This window comes from Patiria miniata, unplaced genomic scaffold, assembly GCF_015706575.1.
Source record: "Patiria miniata isolate m_02_andy unplaced genomic scaffold, ASM1570657v1 HiC_scaffold_7, whole genome shotgun sequence".
NCBI lineage: Eukaryota > Metazoa > Echinodermata > Asteroidea > Valvatida > Asterinidae > Patiria > Patiria miniata.
The window spans coordinates 12,665,221-12,679,617 of NW_024037074.1; the positions used below are offsets into that span (position 1 = coordinate 12,665,221).

The following is a 14,397-nucleotide window of genomic DNA, read 5'->3' on the forward strand; positions in this document are numbered from 1 at the left end:
TTAGTATCTCAACTGCGCTTTCTCAATTTAAATTGAGTATTGGTGCAAATTTTCATGGAAAACAAGTACTCCTGATATTCCAAAAGAAATTATTCTAAAGGTGTTCGGACTTCATGCCTAGCTCAGTGATAGTAACCGTAGTAACTGTTTTACAATCATTAAAGGAATGAATCTGCAACATAAAAATCCACTGTCAACATTTTTTTACTGTCATCATATGTTTTATCGATAAAAACAAATTGAGCATTGAATGCATTTGTTTAACGTTCGGCAATTAAATACATTCCTAATGATGTCCCTGGCGTATTGGTTCGAGTACTTCACTGATAGAATGTAATTACAACTCAGTATCATTCCAATCTGTTGGGTTCTTTCTTTTCATTTTAATATACTACGTTGTCCATTATTCTGTTTCTGTGCGACACTCGACCATATGGTATCGGACACAGGAAGCATTAACGAGGATGTGCGTGACGAATTCTTAACGAATGCCGTAATTTGCATATTGACATGTATTATTCAAACAATAATTTGTATGGCCAATTGGTTTTGAGAAAATGTACAAATTGATAATGGGGAAAAACACTTTAATATGATAAATGAGCAGTTACACAATTCATTTTTTTTGGGGGGGGGGGGGGAGGGCGGAGCGCTGCAGTTTGGGTGAAAGAGGGGGGGTTAAAGAGGATGCATGACTAATCTTGCATTTGACAATTACATGTAGGTTAAACCAACAATCTCTCTGAACACCATGGTAACACAAAATACTACTACTTATAATAATACATACTGAAAATAAAACAGGAAAAAAATGTACACAAGGGACTAGGCGAAAGCTCTCAATTGAGAATATTTACCCATTTGAATAATTTCCAAAGTTTATGCTAGAAAATGACCTTTCTGATAAATAAATGTATTTCAAAAAAGGATTTTGAAAAGTCTGATTTGTAATTTTACATAAGTTGGAGACAAATCTTGATTCGGTCCCAGTAACAGAAGTAGGGTGACTGTTGGCAGCCAACTTTTTTTTCTTCAAAATCCAACTTCAAATAATTGTTTACCTCACAAAGTTGTAAGAATGCACATAAAAAAATTGATCCCATAGTATGGGGGGAAAAGGGACAAAAGGCTTCCTTAAAACGAGAACGCAGACTGCATTTAGACTGTGGGCCATCTGTCCCGCTTGGAAGTAAACACCAAAGGTGCGGCTCTATAATAATGCAACCCCTTTTAGAATTTTTTTATTAATTTCTTCTAAACCCCCAGACATCTATGCGAAACTGTCTGTGTTGTTGCTCACACTTGAACAACTGGGAATAATGCAGGTACTGGCGTGACAAACCAGTTTTGAAAAGTTAAAAAACAAAACCGAATCAGCAACGTACTGTTGCTCATCTGGAAAATTACATTTGGAACAAATCTGTGCATTGTGGGACCATAAGTTGTTTATTTTTCCCCAGGAATTTGTTTGCTAACAAAATTTGACTGAAGCTCCCGATTGTTGTGTAGTAAACTGATGGAAACTAGACCCACATGATGCAGTGGTGGGTAGGCCCTACATCATCCATCATAAAAAACAAAACAAAACAAAAACAAACAAGTCAGGTGTGTTTACAAACACAAATGCCCCGCAACCGTGACTGTTCCCATGACATAACACCACTCTTTTAACATCAACTTACATGTACCTTGGTCACATGGAACATTCATTGACAGCATTAGTGTCTTCTGTAGGTTTTATATGAATTAATCCCTAATCCCTATAATCTCAGAATAAATACAAGATTTCAATTGTTTTAGCCACTGTGAACTTGACCCTTGACCTTTTGGCCCCAAATTCAATAGGCTTCTTAGGATTACCAAGAACAATCCACAAACCAAATTTGAAGTTCATATGTAAAGTATTTCTCAAGTTATCGCGCTGACAAGATTTCTATTGTTTTAGCCACTGTGAACTTGACCTTGGCCTTTTGGCCCCAAATGCAAAAGGCTTCTTAGGATTCCCAAAAACAATCCACAAACCAAATTTGAAGTTCACATGTAAAGTATTTCTCAAGTTATCGCGCTGACAAGATTTCTATTGTTTTAGCCACTGTGAACTTGACCTTTGGCCTTTTGGCCCCAAGTGCGAAAGGCTTCTTAGGATTGCCAAAAACAATCCACAAACCAAATTTGAAGTTCACATGTAAAGTATTTCTCAAGTTATCGCGCTGACAAGATTTCTATTGTTTTAGCCACTGTGAACTTGACCTTTGGCCTTTTGGCCCCAAATGCGAAAGGCTTCTTAGGATTACCAAGAACAATCCACAAACCAAATTTGAAGTTCATATGTTAAGTATTTCTCAAGTTATCGCGCTGACAAGATTTCTATTGTTTTAGCCACTGTGAACTTGACCTTTGGCCTTTTGGCCCCAAATGCGAAAGGCTTCTTAGGATTACCAAGAACAATCCACAAACCAAATTTGAAGTTCATATGTTAAGTATTTCTCAAGTTATCGCGCTGACAAGATTTGTCCGGACACACACACCCACACACCCACCCGCCCACACACACACCCACACACCCACCCACCCACGGAAGGACAAGGCGGAAACAGTATGCCCCTTCGGCTTCGCCGCGGGGCATAAAAACCACCTGACTTTTGATGTATTTAAGGTCGTCCGAACATCTGAACCTCAAAAAGAAATGTGAGCAACCATGAATTTGCCTGCCTAACTTATTTTCAAAACGATGTAATTTTTCTCAGCAAAAAGTCTGAGTCAATATTTCTCTGTTGTCGGGTAAGAGTGATAATTTAGGGAATGCATGTTGAAATGAAAAGCAAACAAAATGGCCGGAAAGGAAATTATACAAGTGAATGGTGTTCTTAATTACGGCATCAGAAAAAATGGTTGGAACAAATTCTGCTGGTACTGACAAGTTCTTTATCTATCATCGAACGTTGACTTTGACACTATTAGGTCTCATCTGGCAGCCGGGCTGCATGCAATGGCTAGGCCAAAAACAATTTACTTCTGCTTCAGATTACATGGCATTCAAAATTGGGGTAGGTAGGTAGGGAATTTTTTTTCTTTGCCAATTTTTTTGTGTACGATCATATGGAGGCGTCTGCGTGTAGTCAAGGGTAAAAGGTAGAAATTGATGGTTTTGGGTGTTTTTTCCTCATTTTTCCCATTAAAAAAATTGAGTAGGGGCTGTCAGAAGAGCGTAGGTAGGGAAACCGGAAGTAGAACTATTTATATTTTTTTTTTGGCCTTAGTGGGACACTGAAAAAGAGTTAGTGTGGATTTGTAATACAAATTTGGTCTTGACAAACAGTCAGACAACCTTATGATTTAATTTGAATTAAATTTCATGTTTTATTCTTCTACAGCGGTCAAATGCTAAATTGTACCCTCTGTATGCAAACAAAAGTTACTTAATTTTTTTTTTCATTTTTAGCCACAATTTATGAAAGAATTGAGTTCAACTTGCGCAGTACTGTCTTAACACTTTTGTACAAACTAAATTGTAATTATTCATTCACGTTTGTCAGAAAGGTTTTTTTTAATTCCCCCATTTCCCCATCTCTACAGGGTGAATAAAAAAAACCCAAATGGCCGGACCAATCTTTGGATGAATTTGTACCTGTAGCACTTTCAAAATCTAGGATATGAAAGCCCAATCAATGAGCTTTCTTTTAGTACAAGAATCATTCGAATCACTCATGTACTTTTCAAGTTACAGCATTTTGAACACAAACACGGTTTTAAAATTCTGTTCACGGATCACAAAAAAGTAAGTGTTCTTTCAGCAAAACAAAACCAATTCACATGCATCCCTGTGTGAATTGTGACCGTTTTGCTGAAAGAACACTTCCTTTTTTGAGATCTGTGAACAGAACTTTAAAACAGTGTTTGCGTTTAAAATGTTGTAACTCGAAAAGTACATGATTGATTGTTTGGTTCATGTCATGTGTAAGCCCCTACTAAATTAAAGAAAGCTTAACAATTGGGCTTTCATGTCCTAGATTTTGAAAGTGCTACAGGCAAAACTTCATTCAAAAATTGGTCCTGCCATTTGGGTTTCATTTATTTTTTACTCGCTCTGTATTTTTTAAAGACCAGCTTAATAATTTTTTTTTTTAATACTGATAGCATTCATAATTGACTTCCGGCAAAATCGATTGAGTTCCAGAACCCGACATGTGCAACTGACAATTAAAAAAAAAAAAATACAGAATAAAGCAAACAAGCAATTGCATACATCATCCATATTTGGCAATTCAACTTCCTGAAACAGAATTTTTATGACAGCCAGCTGTTGGCATTTTTTTCCCCAGAACAGAAACTTGCTGACAACTGCAAAAAAATTAAAACCTATGCAAAAAAAATGAGCCACTTATCTCAACTACAGATAAAAATGGAGATAACAAATTATGAAACTAGCACTATAATTTGATATTCATAATCGAACTATAATGTACAAGGTCCGGAATTTTGGGGAAAACAATGTGGGTTGCATGTCATAGGTCGAGTCATTAAATATGCTTAACAGAATATAAACTGACCTACTTGTGTGATAATGCTTTTGTCATTGGAAGATACAAGAATGTCGTATGTAATGTTCTAACCAATAACTAGGTTGCTTTATCAGAAAATGAATGAACAAGGTCCAAAAATCGGATGAAATGCGGGTTGCAAGTGATTATATTCTCATTTGTCACTTCTCGAAGGCTTTGAGGACAATTGAAGATTCCCCCCAAAATAAAAGGACTGAACGTTCTCTGAAATGTTATTTTCATCCCCCGTGTGTCTTCATTATTGAGGGCGCTGTTGGCTAGTTCCTGGTTCGTCCCTAAACTTTTGGTTTTGAATTTCAAAACTTGATATATTCCTGGAGAAAATCGAGTTGAATATATGTTGTTTTCTGGGTCTGTACACTGAATCCCTGATGGTGAAAAACTCACTCAAACTTTAGTTTAAAAAAAAAAGTGTAAGGCCAAAAAAAAAAATAAGTCGGTCTCTGGTCAGCGCGTGCGTCGATTTTAATCATGCCGACAATCTTTTTTTTTTCCAAAATGTTCCGCTGTAGCTCCAACAGCGCCCTTTATTTCCGCACCTCCTCAATTTTTTTTACCAAAGAGCACCAAGGAATGGGAAATTGCACCAAGGCAAATGATCGAAAGCACCAAGGCAAATTATGGAGGACACCAATGTACATGAGGACACCAAAAAAGCAAAATAGTACCCCACCTTGTCTGTACAATCCAAGCTTGAAGAAGAAAAAAAAAAGCGGAAAAAAAAAGCCGCGGAACTTTGGTCTGACCAGAGACCGAATATTTTTTTGGGGGGGGGCCTAAGGGGGACTTTCTATTTTGGTTGAGTGTAAGTGCAATGACCTCCAAGCTACTCGTTAGTATACTGAGAAATCGCAGTACGCTTCTGTTGACTCCAACCAAGGAGAAAAGAAATAGGGATTTCAGAGGGAAAATACTTTTAGAATGCAACCTAAAGGCTAGACAAAAAAAATACTGCTGTCATACTCCAAAGCATACAATGCAGATTTGGACACAATAATTCATCTTCCAACAACCAGGAATTAATGGCCAATCCCTAATCCATATTAACCATGGATTAACACATCGATGTCTGTATCGGTTTTGAATTGGTCATAGTTCTGCGGCCTACCCAAGTGAAAAATCTGGATTATACCCATCAATCACGCCCACGTGAGAACCCTGTGGCCTTCATAAATGAGCAGCCCCATGACTGATTGAAAACTGCTTCATCTACCCAGTTAGAAACGGTAGCCCATGTTGGAATCCGTGCAGGCTTTCTATGAGTTGAAGTATAACTACATGTAAGCCCAAGAATACCCCGGCAGCATCCGAAACAAATAGTTCATAGCAACAGCTATTCTGTTGTCAGCGCATAAGCCCAGGTAGCTGAAATTGTCCCAGACCTAAAAAATAGCCTAATGCACAATGAAGCATATACAGCTCTTACGTGGGCCCAATTCCTATTCAGGCTGGCATTAAAGCCTAAGGCAAAACAACCCACACTGACTCACGCATGGAAGTCCAAGAGCCAGGGGTCATTTATTTTTTGGAAATGACCAAGTGTTTAGAAAGTATTTTTGGAAAGGTTACACCTTGGGGAAATTAAATTGGCTAGTCTTGTGGTTACCTGGCGGTGGACCTGGATATCAGAAACAGATAAGTGACGTCACATAAGCAGTGATTAGGACATGCAACAGCTGTCGGTCAGAAAAGGACTGTATACGCAGAACGTACGTATTACTGACCCGTTGGCTGTTGTATGTCGTACTCAACCTTGCACAACACTGAGAAGAATACAGGCCATGTTTACGTTTTATTACCTTTTTAAATGATTTCATAAAATAAGTTGATAAATTGTAACATTTCTCGAAAGATCAGGGGTGTAAGATAGGTTGTTACTAAAATATACCTCATATACATGTAGGCCTGACTCTTTATTTCCAAATCGCAATAGCCTACACTTCAAAATAAAATTTTAAAAACCTCACAACAGTTTTTTAAAAGATACATCAAATTTAAGTATGCCTGTGTGTATGCAAATAAGGCCATTAGAATTTTTTTTACTGCAAACATTACTCATCCCCCATAAATGAATACAATAAGGCCAAGTAAAAAAAAAAACAGTTGATCGTCCCCGCCCGCTTCTTTATTCAAGGCTGCATCAATTTTATTTATTTTTTTATTTCAGGCATAACATTTTTGTAAAGATGTTTCAGAAGTTCAGATGCTTCTAATACCTTTAATTATGTTCAATAAGCACTTGAAGAAGGGAATATACATCATTTGCTTTTGCTGTAATTTTCAGAAATGGATGGAATTGGGGGGTTGGTAATACATAGCAAATATTGTTACACTGACTTTTCTGAAGTTTTGGGTTCGAGAATGCTATAAAAACCAAGAAAAACAATACTTTTCCTGTTGTCTGGTTCCCGGACTCCATTTAAGAAGAAACAGAGCAGTTTATGTACATTGGGGAATTGTAAGGTCAGGGAACCAGTCTAGCTGGCTTGTACCCGTTCATAGGTGTATAATCGATTGCAAACAAATGTGATGGTCAATTGGGGCCAGTATTTGAAAAAAAAGCCGGTTTTTTCCCAACGCTGGTCGGCCGACCAGCGTTGGAAATTGATACAAAAATACCACTTTTCTTGAAAATGACAGTATACCAGGTGCCATGATTTTACAGGATGCTTTACACTGTCATTCACTAACAGTCCAGCAAGGTATTTCAAAATAATTTGGTAGTTTTATTTTTTGATGTTTGCAAATGTTGTATTTTCCCTTTAAGAAGGTTTTGTGGTCATCAACTAGTAGACAAAAAGGGCCTCCTCCTTTTTAAGGCACATATCGTGTCAGTTTAATATGGCTATTGTAGCCTATTTTTGATAAAAATATAAAAATAAAAAGGCCCTCATCCTCCTCTTTTTAAAAAAAAACCCGGACGATCAACTGGTGTTTTTTTTTACTTGGCCTAAACTTATTTCAATACAAAATAGGGTTAAATATTTGTAATGCATAATTATTCCAAAGTACATGCATTCTTTGTAATGCCTCATGTACCAGTAGAATAACAATTTCCTTCTCGTGGAGTTTTGTCTGTTTTAATTAATTATATTGCTCTATAAAAAATTCGCATACTGATCAGTCACATGCGTGTTACTGTACATTCCTACAAACCACCTGTCACTATATGGCCACAAGAGGGCAGTATTCAAACCAAATGACTCCCTTCCACAACATAACCTTGTTCATTTTTTGATTTACATGCACAGACAAAGAGTGAACTTGACTTACCTATAATGATAGTGGGTCAGTCCTAGCAAGCCTCAGAAGTTAATCATTTTCTTCACTGCCTCCAGACACCTCCATTTGTCGGGTAGGTAGAAGGGTTCAAAGATGTGCGGGAAGGGGGTGTCGTAGCCGCAAACCCGCTGGATCGGGGCCTCTAAATGAAGAAAGCACTCGGCCTACGAAGGAAGAGAGACGATAAAAATACTTCAGCTTTCATGCCAAACAAACGACAAAATCAGAAATGCAGTTTAATATTTTGCAACAAATTTGCTCCAAAATCATTAATTTCAGTAAGTTTCTTGGTATGAAAAAAAAACATGGTTACAGCTTATTTCTACTGTTTCTCCAAAAGCGAAAACTGTAAAACTTGAATAATGGACTGGTTCTTATAAACCAGTTCACGTCGGATGACGTGTATACACGCAAAGGTTTTGTGTTATTCGGAACGGATGTCGAATAAACACGCAACGAGCGAGGCCAGAAATATCAAGGTGTGCTACCCACAGATGAAGGCCTGAACCCATCTGGCATTGAGGTTCGTGAAAAACAATCCTGCGCCTGCGCCCAGTCGATATTAAAATAATCCCGGCGCGAACTGGTTAATTAATTTGAAAACTTTAATAAACAACACCCATGAAGAAATACATTGACAACTGGGGAACTGCCAACACAGGGCTGGAAAGCTCAGTTGGTAGAGCACTGCTACAGCGTTCCGGAGGTCGCATTTCTGTGTTCAATATTTCTTAAACGCTTAATAAAACCTTCAAAACAATATATTTTAGTGTACTACACTTGTGTCACAAAAAAATATGGGTAACCACCAATGTTGCATACTAGATTTTGTTTTCGGAACTCATAGAGGTCATCAAACTGTGCTCCTGTGCGTCATTGTTTACTGCCTTGCCTGTTCTCATTAAAAGTGTTTTTTTTTCAGGTAAAGATCCCCAAAATACCCGCAAAGCAAGGCATCAATGCCACAAAATACCTAATGAAAGGTAGTAGATCAATTGCTGCTATCCAAAGAGTAACTGACAAAATCACTGTTGGATAGCTCACTTGGTTTAAAGATAGTAATGGCACTAAACTCCCTGTGAAATTATTCTTTCTGGCATGTTGTCAGTTTGAAAAAAATATAATAATAAATAAAAGCAGGCCATTTCCAGAGATGCTTCAAATGACGCATTTTTGGAAATTTCCGTTAGCAGTTGGTTTGTGATTCAGCTAATCTGTGAATGGGTACGCGCAGGTGTTGATTCGACGCACACGCGTGCGCGGTTGCTATTATTTGTCGGTTCAGTGCGTGACATCGCTTAACTGCAATTGGCTGAATGAGAAAAATGTCCCGGATGCTGATTTCGGGCGCAATTCAAAAAATGACTCACCAAGTTTTGAATTGAAAATCAAGAATCTAGAATATTTGTTTCTCTGCATATACAGCACTCACTGAGCTGAAACTTCATCAGGTTAGTTGTCAAGCACTCATTTTTAGATTTTGAGCACTTTTGTTGCTTCAAACGAAAAAAATGCACTAATGACAAATTATTTACCTTTAACACGTTACAAAAAACAAAAACAGGATTGAAATCAAGAAAGCCTATAGGAGGGTCAATTACCAGTAGGCCGACATTTTGAAAGTTTTCAAATACTTCCCTTTGGTTTCCGCATTTAATGGTTTCTAAATCACTGAAGAGACAGATAAGAAGCCAGACCTGTAGACAAAACCTAGGTTTCGGAAAGGGCCCAATTTTTTTTTCAAGGGATGATTCTCGGTGTTCACTGCATTGTTCTTTAAAAGCCATAGATAAGTCACAGCTGCGGGCAAATCCGCAGTTTTGAAAGAGGCCCTAATTATCTTCAAGACTGCATTCTTTGAATGTGAATGTTTACAACATGTTTCAGGAAACGGAGATGGAGCCGAAGCTGGAGGCACAGCCTCCAGCGTTTTGGGAAATGGCCTAACTCTCCCGTATCTTGGAATTCTAATCAACCTCCTTATCTGTGGAGGAGAAGTATTGGTCATTTACCTGAACTGTAGCGGCCACTTCTCCAGCAAAACCTCCAGTGATAGGGGCCTCGTGTGCCACGAGTAGCCTGCCAGTCTTCTTAACTGACTGCAAAAGAATTAACAACAAAAAATTCAAACAAATCTGAGAGATAAATTTATGTCTTCGGGGCTATGGGCATTCCTTTCTGCAGGATTGTAGTTTAATAACAAATGTTTTGAGAAAAGTAATAAAGGCAAAAATTCCTTTATACAGGACAATACCAACATTTTTCAAAACGAAGAAAACAAGTATGAAGTAATGTAAAACATTCAAAAGACAAGGAAAACCACCCCCAAAAAATAAGCAAATGTTATCTCAAATTTAGTTTTAAAATGTCCTTTTCTCAACAAAATATCCGTTTTTACAACACTGTTAAATGATTTGGTCAGTTTCTGTAGCCCTGACTCATAGCATGATTTACAAGGAACCGTACCTATCCTGGAAAAATCCAACACCACATAGGAAACTGCACACACATATTTCTGACTTTGATTCTGGAGGTGTGCCGACCCAATGTAAAAAAACTGTCAGTTTAGGGGTACCCATCCTGACAAGTTCCAACAAAACATGCCGTTGGGGTTTGATGGGTTGAGTTCTGTTAGGGTTAAGGACAAAAATGTAAATTGACCTTTTATCAAATTTTTCAAAATAATTTAGGAGAATTTATAGCCAAAGTCATCTCTCAGAAAACCTTTTTTCAGTTACATGGAAACAACCTGGATCGATTCCTTTTAGTTTAATGGTATGTTCCCATGACATTGTTTGACAGAATTATTGTTTTAATAAATAGCATCAATATTCTTGTAGTCTTAATTGGAAATTATCCGCTTGCGTGCAGCAGTGAAGTTCAAAGTCACTGTGTTACCATGCTAAAGTGATTCAAATCTCTTTCAATTTCATTTGTTTCAAAGCATTTTGCGCTAATTTATTGAAAAGTTCCGTTTGTTTGAAAACCGGCAAATATTGACACAGCGCTTCCCTCGTTTGATCACCTGTGTCAACTCGAACCCATAGAGTCACCAAACTGAACCATGGAAATTTGACAGATGCCGGGAAAATTATAAATTAAATTTGAAAGCTGAGATAAAATCCCACACAATGATGAAGGGCAAAATGAAAGCAAAAGTAATATCTGTACAAAAATTTATGATTAATGCTTTGATACAAAATTTTGTTGCCATAGCTGACTCAAATTGTTAATTTTTCTCTCAGTGACGCACATGAAATCTTTCTCAACAACAAATTAATTTATTTTATAGCTATACATATTTTTATAGTGCCAACAACAAAGATGTCATTGTTTGCATCAATAAAAACTGTTTCGGAAAGATTCCCATATCTGGCCATCACTTTCCACCCTGTGCACAAACCGTATGAGACTGGTCTGAAAATGTCTAAGTGTTTTCTCAGTAAAAACTTAAAAATATTCCCTGCTAAATTTGACTTTTTAGGACATATTATCACTTTCTGATGGCTGATAGGTCACTGAAGGGAAAAATTAGTGATGGCCAGATATGGGAATCTTTCCACTGTTGCAAATATCAACAGGACTGATGAAATGAGTACAGTGACAAAGTATCGGTCTAGTTCTTTCTGTGACTGAATTAGACCGTTGTCTAGTGTTTTTGTTTTGGTTTTCTTTACAATAATCACCATATCAATGATATTTAACCATAACCACCCCAACCCACCGAAATCTAACTGCATGTTTTGTTGGAATCTGTTGGAGTGAGTACTGCACTAGTAAACTGATTAAGCTTTACATGGGGTCAGGCATACCACCATAATCAGAGTCCAACAGTTTGGGTGTTGAGTTTACCATATGGGGTTGGATTTTGCAAGAGTGAGGAAGGTTCCAAATAAATCACTCCAGGGGTTTGGCCCTAACAAAAATAGTTCTGCTTCCGGTTTCCCTACCTACATTATTCTGACAGCCCCTACCCTAATTTTTTTAATGGGAAACATGAGAGAAAACACCCCAAACCATCAATTACTACCCTTGACTACACGCAGACCCTCCATATGATCGTACACACAGAAAATTGCCAAAAAAAAAAATCCCTACCTACCTACCCTATTTTCAAATGCCATGTAATTGGAAGCAGAACTATTTTTGGGGGGGCCCAAGGGTAAATGCCCCATTTAAGTCCAAAATGACAATTTCAAATGTTCATCTGCATGAAAACTCTTCATCTTTATGACAATTTTTCTTTCGCATTTACCATTAACGTGTCAGTCCATAAATGTGGGATCCAAAAGTGTGACATTCTGTGTGTCCCTGTTACACCTGACCTGTGTAATTTGCCATACAAGTATCATTAGAATTGACTTCAAACTATTTTTATTTAATATTTGGCAGGTACTTTACACATAATCACTCTCGGAGATAGAAGCATTTAAGAATGTGTCCTGAATTTACAAAATCTTATATCAGATGTAACAGGGACACGAAAAAAAAATTGCACCCCAAATCTATGGACGGACCCTAATAACAATGAAATAGACCCTTCCTAAATCTTTTCAAATATAATTTTTTTTTAACCAAAACTTAAATGTCTATATTTATTTTAGCAATGTTCTGGTAAAATTTGTCTGGTTTAGTAATAATTTCGACCCATTAAATCTGTATGCCACTTGATTTTTACTTGAAATTTGAGCCTCGGTCCAATTTTACAGGACACTATCTCTTGCGGGGCACTAATTCAATGAACACAGTGCACCACACCACGAAGTCAGGCCCAAATTTAATTAAGGACGATCGAAATGTGATTAAGAGAGACCCAAAATAGCAGTTAATCTGGGGGACGGTGTGGTTCGGCATACCCGTACTCCACGAGCTTGTGGATTAACTTGAGGATGAGGTCGGAATACAATAAATATTTTAAAGAGAAAAGCGGGGGCGGGAGGGGGGCGGGTTTGGTCAAAACATCAATAGACTTTGTCTGGAACAGCTTCAGGTGAGGGAATTAAAACGAATTACGAGATCCCAAATTTGAGATTAGTCACGTAGATGGTTTTCAATTATTATCATCAACATTGTCATTGTGCACAGAGTTGATTAGAATATATATACGTGCGTAAAGCAGACGGGCTTTATCGTAAAATTGGCTTGTAGCGCGGGGGTAATGCAATTATCCCGTTCCGTCAACAGTGTTGGAATTTGAATTCCCACAATAGCCTTAGTGGTTGATGCCAGCTTGTTTGTTTGGCTAGGTCTTACGTCAATGCCAAATCTGCCAATTATCATGCATACATGAGTCCTATCGGTAACGTAATGTCAATTGCTGGTGCAGATGGAGGTTTTTTTTTGAGAAACAAAAGGGTGATTTCCCCAACCAATATTCCCGTCCCTGGGGGTAAAATGTTGTTATTAAATTTTAAGATATATAAATATATATATTTTAAATTTCAAAAACATTATAAATATAATTTGGACTAATGAACCAGTGAAAACACTATGCAGAATGCACATTGTGTGTTCAAAGTGGAAAGCTTTTATTTATCAAATGTTTTGCTTTTACGAAAAAATTGTAAACAAAAAGGGGATCAGGACCCCGCCCCCTCAACATCCCCCGGCCAGACCTACTCCCCCCCCCCCCTCCAATCTGCCCCTGAAATGCATTTACGGCAAGTTTTTGGCCCTCTGCCAAGCCAATTGAGAGCAAGTGCATGAAGGCAGAGTCTGTAGAACTATCATCACATGAGGGCGCCACACACTTTCAACAGACAGAGTAGTCTTGTAATAAATACTGCCTAAACATCTCAATCATGTGTAGACTCACAGAACAGTCAGTGTGCATCATTGTCCAAAGTAAAGTTACTGGGGGGGGGGGGGGGTGGTTATTTAAATTCAGTGTCAATTCATGCCCATCATAGAGGAACAAAGACCGCAAGGGGTCGATTTAAGAAGGTTTATGATGAAATATGTAAGATGATAACGTTAAGCTTTTTAGACAAAAGACATGTTTACATCTTACATTTCTCCTTGAGCATCTATAAGTATATCATCAAATGACAGATCCACCCCCCCCCCACCTTTCAGCCAGCAGAGACAAATAAGCACACCCACCTTGCAAACTGTCTCCGCGTCCCAAGGTACGATCGTCTTCAGGTCGATGACCTCACAAGACACGCCCAGTTTCTCTTGGGCCAATCGGGCGACCTCGTGCATGACGTGGAGCTGGGTGCCCCAGGCAACGAGAGTGACATCGCTCCCTGATTGGACGAAAGAGTGTGTAAACAGAGACTGATTATGATAATCACTACTTCCCCCGATTGCCGGGCTTATACAAAATCAAGGTAACAAAACAAGCCTTACGACGCAACCTACAAACTTACCTTTTGCACCAGTGTACCCTGGTATATTGCAATAAAGTAGCTTGCTGAAGGACACAAAATCCATGAAAAATTGGGCTGAAATAAAATTTTAAATGCCCTGGCATCCTAGTAAAACATCCCGCCTAGGAACACAAAAGGTCAACTGTAATATATTCTGCTGCCAGTGAGCATCTCATGGTTGC

At 38.1% G+C, this 14,397-nt stretch overlaps 1 protein-coding gene across 1 annotated transcript in view; it reads right to left on the reverse strand.

Moving 5' to 3' along the window:
• Positions 1-14,397, reverse strand: part of LOC119745578 (2-oxoisovalerate dehydrogenase subunit beta, mitochondrial-like) — a 33,436-nt gene that overhangs the window by 14,458 nt on the left and 4,581 nt on the right. The window contains exons 8-10 of the mRNA XM_038222036.1: positions 13,947-14,092; positions 9,857-9,943; positions 7,836-8,008 (exon numbers count right to left, since the gene is read on the reverse strand). Coding sequence (XP_038077964.1) covers positions 7,868-8,008; positions 9,857-9,943; positions 13,947-14,092 — 374 coding nt within the window. The 3' untranslated portion in view covers positions 7,836-7,867. The remainder of the gene's footprint in view (positions 1-7,835; positions 8,009-9,856; positions 9,944-13,946; positions 14,093-14,397) is intronic.